General features: G+C 28.8%; 1 protein-coding gene across 2 annotated transcripts; it reads left to right on the forward strand.

The window, feature by feature from the left end:
• Window positions 1-355: 355 nt before the first annotated feature.
• Window positions 356-7,567, forward strand: LOC117179649 (nuclear cap-binding protein subunit 2-like). 2 transcript variants are annotated; one of them, XM_033371655.1, is made up of 4 exons: window positions 356-589; window positions 1,497-1,650; window positions 5,668-5,988; window positions 7,149-7,567. In XM_033371655.1, the coding sequence occupies exons 2-4, from the start codon at window positions 1,582-1,584 to the stop codon at window positions 7,248-7,250; spliced, it is 492 nt and encodes a 163-aa protein (XP_033227546.1). In that variant the 5' UTR covers window positions 356-589; window positions 1,497-1,581; the 3' UTR covers window positions 7,251-7,567. The 2 variants fall into 2 exon arrangements, with proteins under 2 accessions (XP_033227546.1, XP_033227547.1); XM_033371656.1 differs by lacking the exon at window positions 1,497-1,650.
• The last annotated feature ends 1,267 nt before the right edge of the window (window positions 7,568-8,834 follow it).

The raw sequence follows: 8,834 nt of genomic DNA on the forward strand, positions 1-8,834 counted from the left end.
TGAAATGTATAATATTATTTTTACTTTTACACCAGTTCTTCCAAATTCTACTAAAGTGCCAGGTTGATAACTATCACAGCGATGAACCGGTTCTCTGCAGGTTATGTCTCTCCCAAATACATTTCCAATCGTAAATTCTAAAATTTTGTGAACGAAATTATTCATAATTCAGCTTCGGTTTGTATAGATTTGGAAAGTTTCTTTTTTAATTAAAACGATGACATTTTGACTTTAAAATTTTGAAATTGGCCATGACATTTTGTAAAAAAGGCTAAAAGCAAAGATATTTAAAAGCAACTAAAAGTAAATTTTGGAGTCGCGCGCCTCGGACGGCAATCTTTGGCAGTATCATAGAGATGACAGCAGTTGTTTCCGGGAAAAGTAGACGCTTTTGTTTCGTGTAAATTTTGGGGTTTCGCAGCATTTGTTGCAAGATTTTCCTCAATTTTCCTTAATTTAGACTTCACGAAATAATCAGTTGCTAATTAGCGGATTAAAGGTTCTCTTGCTGCTGCAGGAAATGAGCATTATTTCACCAGTTATTTCACCGTCTGTGGAGCTAAGCTCCTATCGAGATCAGCACTTTAAGGTTAGTTATTACCTCCGCCAGGTATATTTTATTAAATAAGTTGACTTTTCTTTAAGATTCTCAACATTGTTTCATATAAATTTATTAAATGTCTATATGTATGTAATATTTGTTCTTGTGGAGATGGGTTTTTTTGAAAAGGTTTCGTAACGAAACTTTACATATGCTATTACTGCATTTGTCATACGACAACTCTGAGGCTTTGTGTCAAATTTGAACGCCTCTAAATTTGGAAACCCAATAGTTTAACTTGTATTTAAAAAAATCTAATTTGAATTTATTGATATTGAATATTGAACGCTTGAATTTTTGTTGATCTGATGATGCTTGTGACATTAAAATTAGTCCACGTAAAATTGTATTGTAAAACCTGTAAAACAGTAATCCCTCGTAATTAATTCTTTAAAATTGTAACTAATGTAAAATTATGTAGTAGAACACATGTTTCTTCTTCAAATCTGCAGTCGGCCCGCTTAGTTGAAAATACCATTCTTAAATTTGAAACTGAAATATATTTCAAGATATTTCCTGGATTTTCCAGTACATTAGACACCATGAATTAATTTAATTGAATTTAAACATTTAAAGTCGTTACTTCAACTTTATTTTTTAAAAGCACAGAAGCAATTTTAAATACAAAAATTAAAGTTAATTTGTTAAGGTATGGTTCCTTTACTACAAGAATTTTGGTTTTATGTTAAATTTATTTTCCGCTGCGAAGCCAAGTGACAAAATGCAGTTATAGAAAATTATAATTTTTAAATCATAGTTTAAAATTTGTATAAATATCAATCAGAAATTAAGTTACTCTCTATTTAGAAAAATGAATACTACTCTATCTCCCTTTTTATGTCATGTTTATTTTCCGGAAATTACTCTAGCATTTTTACATGTGTTTAAAATTTAGAGAGTTTAGTGTACTCACAACTGCACCAACTGACAATCTGATTATTTGGTGATAATCAATAGAAGAAAGACGTCTGTAGCTAAAAATGAGCATTTTTTCGCCCGTTGTTTCCCCATCTGTGGAGCTAAGCTCCTACAAAGACCAACACTTTAAGGTTAGTTAATTTCGAATAGAAAAATCGGGTTTTTTATTCTACTGCAGAATCTTTAATTTTAATCATTTTTTTTCGAGATTATATAACATTTTCATGGTGTTCAGTGGTCTAAAAAACTGGAAATCAAGGAAATTAATGATCTTTGTATAATATCGAAAACTCTTTAACTATAAATACAGTATACATATTATTTTGAGCACAGTTATGGGCTTTTAAAAAAGTACCGTCTGATATTTGTTAGATTTTTGAAAGATTCTTTAATCGAAAGGGCTGTCGCTTTTTTTAGATTTTATTTATATTTAAAAAAAGAAAATCTAAATAATTTATTTATGGAATCGATACAGGAATGTACAGGAGAATTTAAATTCTCTTAATTTATGATTATTTTTTATTTTAAACTTTCTATTGTAAAGCATCACACTAAATCTGAAGGTATAAATTTGATTTGCGAAAAGATGATCGAAAAATGTAACAATCGTTTGTTTCTTTATATTGATACAGGTTTTTTTCGTTAAAAATTATTCTCCTTTCTGAACTTTATAAGGTAAACTGACCAGTACTGGGACAGTTAGGAAAAGCTAACCCAGATAAACACAATTTTAAAATAGGAAATTGGAATTGTGTGTACAAAAACCACTATAATAAGTGGATAAGATATTATTTGATCGATTAGAACGAAAAAGTACACGAGCCCAAAAGATGACTATTTTTTTATTTTAGCATACAAAAGTGAAAGAAGGATACAGGTATGCAGGACTGCCACAGAGTCGCTTCTAGTCACTTTATTTTTTCAAGTCACTTTTTTAAGAAACAGTCACTAGAAGTCACTTTTTTAAATGAAAAGGTCATTTTAGAGTTTTTATAACTTTTAGACTGCGCCTGATTCTCATAATTACTGATAATTAGACTCCCCTGTTTATCTACTTTGCTGTTAATCTTTGATCTGTTGTCTTGTCTATTATCTAGTGAAATTGTGAATTTAATAATTAATAGGAGTTACGCAGAGATATGCCAAGTGAAAATAAATATGTATTCATACTAGTACTATTTCAGTTTACGAATAGACTTCGCTTTCTAATAACCAGACGCGAAATATATTTCCGTCAATTTTAGCAATGACTTCCGAACTGTTCCCATAATTATTATGGGGTTAAAATACTATTAGTTTAATATATAAGCTTAGAAAATGTATTGACTAAATCCTTTATCCTTTAAAAACAAAAGTTAGGTTGTGTATTCTGGGAATCCCCATTGTCATTTTTCTTGCTTCTTTTCTCGGAAAAAGAATATCAAAAAGCAGTAAGATAATTGCAGAACGAATTAAAAGAAAAACAAGCAGAAATTGATAAAACTCAGAAGACAGCAGAGAAAAGAAAATGTTAGTAATATATAATTATGTATGGAATAATATATATTATGAAAATTATATTTTATATTGAAGTTTAAATTATTTTAGTTCGTGATTTTCTGGTTCTATAATTCCCATCGTAAAGTATTTTTGAATATAAATACGGCAGTTGTGTGAAAGGTTTGTTTGGCTTATAATAAATTGTATTACAATTTGTGTGACTTGCAAAATTTATTCTGGAAATTGTGACCTTAGTATTAACTCCCAAATCTAGCATTAGAATTTCATTTAAACTTGTCAAAGCAATCCGATTAAATATACGTGTAATTAAATCGAAATTTTGTAGTTAATAAGTGTGCTTATGGACATAAAAGGCATCTTTTTGTGTGAAAATTATTCACTTTGAGTCACTTTTTAGCATAAATTAGTCACTTTTTTCACTTTTTAAAGGTACATCAATCTGTGGCAGCCCTGCAGATATGAAAAAACTGACAAAAAGGCAAGATTACGGGGTCTGTTTTAATTGAAAAAAGAATTAAACATCGTTTTCAGTAAGGGATATGAAAATGCTTGAAAAATGTGTGTGCTTTAGTTATTGTTAAAACAAAACATTCGTTCATTATTTACGAATAAATTTAATTTGCAATTTAAAGACTGTTAAATACGTCTGATTTGATTCAATTTTATATTGTAGAATTAGAGTTCTTCTCTTTTCTATAATGCACATAAATGCCACATTTTTTGTAACTGTATATTTATTGAATTAACTTTAACAGTAAAAGTAAAGTAATTTATTAAATTTATGTGATAAGTAAGTTGAAAAAAAAACATTTTTAAAAATTAGGCCACAACCGAATTCGGTGAAATAAAATAAAATGAACCTTATTTGTCGTGTAGTAAAATTAATTATGCAATTTGTTTCGAATATTACGTCTGAAAATAGGGTGAGTGATCCAGTGGCTGAACAGTCACCAGTGAATGAACACTAATGCGAAAAATATGTAAATATAACCTTTAAAAGTTAATGTCTATGAATTTCTATATATTTGAAATCTTGAAGCAATTTTGAAGAGTTTAATATACAATTCATTGCAGTAAATTCTTGTAAATAATTTTAAAAATTTCTTGAATGTGAAGCATAATCGATTATGATGAGTGATGGTGAGAAAGTCATCGACCACTATAACGTACGTCTTTAAGCAACTCCTTGTTTACACTCCTTTTACAAAAAAATTCTTCACCTTTTCTGCATCAAAATCGTGCTGTTATAGTTTTAAGATATTATTATTCAATTTCCCACAGGGTTTTTTCACAAAAAGTACGTTTTTTTATTAATAAATGAGTGTTCACCTTCTGGACCTTTAAATTGCCCGTGTTCCAGTGAACGAACGCTGTGTTCATTTATGGGAGCAAAACTGTCACCCCGCAGGTCCAGTGAATGAACAGCAGGTTACGGAGACCTGGCTGTTGTTTCTTTACATATAAATAAGTTTGTTTCAATTAATGTAACTATAAATATCGAAGCTATAAATATAAACTATAAATAGTTATAGTTTAAATGTATATTTTTTTGGTTAGAACATCAAAAAAGTACGCACGAACTAAATTGAAGGTAAGGCAACTTTGAGGTTAGAAATTTAATGCTTTTTTGCATTTAGAAAACGTTTTTTAACTATAAAAAACATTAAGTCGCTCTAGGTACTACTGCGTACTATACAATATATATATATATATATATATATATATATATATATCAATGTTTACAGAATTTCCATTTTTACAACACTGTGATTTATAATTGTATTTGCTAATTTAACCTAAAGCAACATAGTAAGGTGCTGTATTACAAATGTTATGTGTACTAAAAATCGCAGTTTTCTATTGTAGTCACTAGATAAGAGTTATCTATTTTCAAACGAAAAGTTGTATTTTTTGTAAGGTTAAAAGAACTGATAGAAATGTTTTAAAAATAAATATTGCAATAAAAAATTAGGAAAAGTTAATCTAGTTCTGTGTTCAACTTTTGTATTCCCTCCTTTCTTTATATCTAAATGTCTTGTGGTTTTTATTGAAATAATATATTTAAAAAATTTTTCAACACTTTCTAATATTTTACATTATTTAATTGCTCATTTTGTAATGTACCCATGTAATTTTATGCCTAAATCCTAATTCTAATATTTAGTGATTATAGTGTTCATTCACTGGTGCTCTACTGTTCATTCATTGGCTCACAATGTTCATTCACTGGTGTTTTCGTTAATTTTGCACTATTTAATGATTTTTTATAAAATTTTTTGATAAAAACAACATTTGTTTATCGGATTATGAAATTTTAACTCTTAAGAATGTATTTTCAAAAGTTTTGTAAGAATAATCAATTATTATAACGTAAAATGGACTAGTTGTAATCAGTGATTTCGTTAAGTGTTCATTCACTGGGTCACTCACCCTCATTCTAGCAATTGTGACTTTGACATTTACCACCAAACTCGGCAATAGAATTTCATTTAACGTTGTAAATGTAAACCGATAAAATAAATGTGTAATTGCGTCGATAAGTGTTTCTGCTCACATCACACGCGTCTTTTTTATGAATATTAATCACTTTTAGACACTTTTTAGCTTAAATTGACACTCATTCAAAATAAAATCTAATTATTTTCCAGGGATCCCGTGCGGAGCAAGATAGGCTCTTGAGAAATTCCACGACATTATATGTCGGAAATCTTTCGTTCTACACGACCGAAGAACAAATTTATGAACTTTTCTCAAAATGCGGGGACATCAGGCGCATTATCATGGGTCTCGATAAATACAAGAAGACGCCCTGCGGCTTTTGTTTTCTCGAGTACTATTTGAGAAGTGATGCTGAAAACTGCATGCGATACGTTAATGGAACTCGTCTCGACGACCGAATTATCAGAACTGATTGGGACGCAGGATTCATCGAAGGCAGACAATACGGTCGCGGAAAAACTGGTGGCCAAGTATGTTTTTCTTTATTTTTGTAAATAAAAAGAGAGTTCTGGAATCACAGTCTTTTCCTGCCTTTTTCAAAAATCACGTTCTCTTGAAAATAAAATAATTAAATTAAGAAGGGAATTCTTGAACAAATTTCAAGGGCTGAAAATTAGTCCATTGAAAATAAACATTTCTAAAAAAACGTCAAACCGAATTCTTCAAAAAGAAAAATCTTTAAATTTGAAACCCGGATACTCAACATAAAATCGGAACAGTTGATAAATATATGTTTATTTTAAGAAGAAATATAAGGTGAACACTTTTTAATTAAAATATGCAAGGTAAAATAAATAAAAATGGAATGTTTCCAATTGATCAACTGATAGTTTAAATTTTCTAACTTGACTAATCTAAAGTTCAATGTTCAAAATCGATCCACTTGAATTTTAAATTTATATAATAGTCTTGAGAAGTCCAGCATTTTATTTTTAAATCTTAGCAATACAAAATTGACAAATGTTTATTTGACCAATTTCACACTAAACTAGTGTTTAATTCAAATTTTAGCGCAAAAATCTTCTTTTGTTGTATCTATACAAATTAAATGCTTTGAGTTTGGACACATTAATTGCTTTTACAATATTTAATTCTTAGCAATATTTGTTGATTAAAAATTAACAATTATGAATCAAATATTCAAAACAAAATAAAAATATTCATTACAAACCGGGAAATTATTGGTATTTTTTTCCTCTATTGAAACTTGAACTATTTTTCATTTCAGTTTAAGAGCATTGAGTAGTTAGTTTCAAATTTATTTAATTTAGTTTAATTTAGACAATTTAGTTTCAAATAATATTAATTATAGTAAGGATGAAATGACAAATCTTAGAAATAAATACTTAATTATACTTATTTCACGATTTAATTATTGGTTATGGAATTTTTAAAAGAAAAAATAGTCTTAATTACATGAAAGATTTAAAAAATGTAAAAAAGGTTAATTTAAAAATTGTATAATGTGTCGACAAAAAAGAATGTTTAAACTTTCCCTATTTACCCCCTTTTTCGTAAAAAAAATGTCCCTATTTCCCTTTTTTGAGTTCCTTCTGCGCTGTGGATTCCTAAGATTTCATTATTCCAACCAAAGTTTATACATATTTTAATAATCTTTGTTCATTTTCAGGTAAGAGATGAATACCGATCCGATTTTGACGGCGGTCGAGGTGGATATGGAAAAATAATTCAACAAAAAGTGACTCCTCTTGCTGACACGTTTGTTCGGTAAACCTCAAACGACCGACTAATAATTAGTTTAACCTAAAATTTATTGCGAAAATGTGTTTCAATTTCTTGAAATTGTTAATATAAATTGAATTTTTGAGTGTATTTACCAGTCAATTAAACGAATTGAGTTTCGTTTGCTTATCCGGGTATTGATATTGCCGAAGAAAAATGTTTAAGAATTGTCTTGAAGAATAGTTTTACATATTTTGAAACGATTTTCTTTCATAGTAAATTGTTATCAATTCCGGACTAAATATCGAATTTAAGGGATGTATGTGTGTATATATTAATACTCTGAAATATAGAAATGAACTTTATAAAAAAAATTCTTGATTTAAAAAATATTTTTATTCGCATCTCCTACATCGTATTCTGGTACCGAATTCTCAAAATATAGGTACACTGAAAAAAATGTGGGCAAGCAGTTGTCTTCTTAGTGGCAACGCAGCACCACCACGGCGATTGCTGCGGCGGTCAGCCCACATTTATGTAAGCTATGGTACCAAACGTGCGAGCAGATACTATTCAGCTGTTCCAATGTGGGAACACAGCGTGCCCAATTAGGCATTTTTCACTTCAACCCTGAGGGAAAAACAATGGATCAAATGCATGGAAAAAAACTTTATTTCTGTAATATCTTTGTAATTAATAATCATTATTGTCATTTTATTATGTCATTAAATAGTAATTAAAATATAAAAACTATTTTTCAAGTAAACTTATATGATATTAGCAAAATAGGGCAAAAATGAACTAAATCCCATGCATTTAGCCCCTTGTTTTCCCCTCAGTAATCTACGACGTGAAGTTAGCTGTTGATTAAAGTGAAAATACCTAATTTGAGAGACGATGTGTACCAAGTTCCAGGCGAGCAGTTCGCCCAAAAAATGTTCAGTGTAGTTTTTCTTCATTTTTCTTACACATTGTTATGATACTTATAATTATTAGCGCACTGGAAACATTCCGTAGCCAATTAATAACATACAAATATAAATTAAGATTACTATGATTCTAATTTAAAATTATGTGGTTTCATCACGAAAAAAAAGGACAATTTGAAAGGCGTGGTTATATCAAACACGCAATTTTAAACAATCTTTTCACAGATTATTTTGGATTGTCGTTACTGGCATTTTTCTATTACGGAGAATTTCAATTTTAAATTATTATAGTGAAATAGTTAAGTTTTGAATATATATCAGTATTACATTGATAATTTTAAATATTTCGTTTCTTTAAATTCTGTATCGTTCTTAAAATTCTATGTATTCTTTTTAATTGCTGGGAATGATTTTAAACTGAAATTTAATTTTCTGAAATCTAACAATCAGAAGGACTTCAAAATATATTTAAGGAATTCAGATAAGTAGAGGGAATTCAGAAATTCAAACTATTGAATTTCCCAAATTTTAGTACATTAAAGGAATTCATGGAATTTAAGGAGTTCAGAGAATCCATAGAATTAAGGAACTTTAGAAATTATGAAATTCAAATTAATTAAGAAATTTCGAAGAATTTTAAGAATTCTAAGAATTTCAGAGCATTGAAAAAATTCATGGAATTAAAGGAGTTTATGGAATTCTAA

The sequence above is a fragment of the Belonocnema kinseyi genome, chromosome 9 (genome assembly GCF_010883055.1).
Source record: "Belonocnema kinseyi isolate 2016_QV_RU_SX_M_011 chromosome 9, B_treatae_v1, whole genome shotgun sequence".
NCBI lineage: Eukaryota > Metazoa > Arthropoda > Insecta > Hymenoptera > Cynipidae > Belonocnema > Belonocnema kinseyi.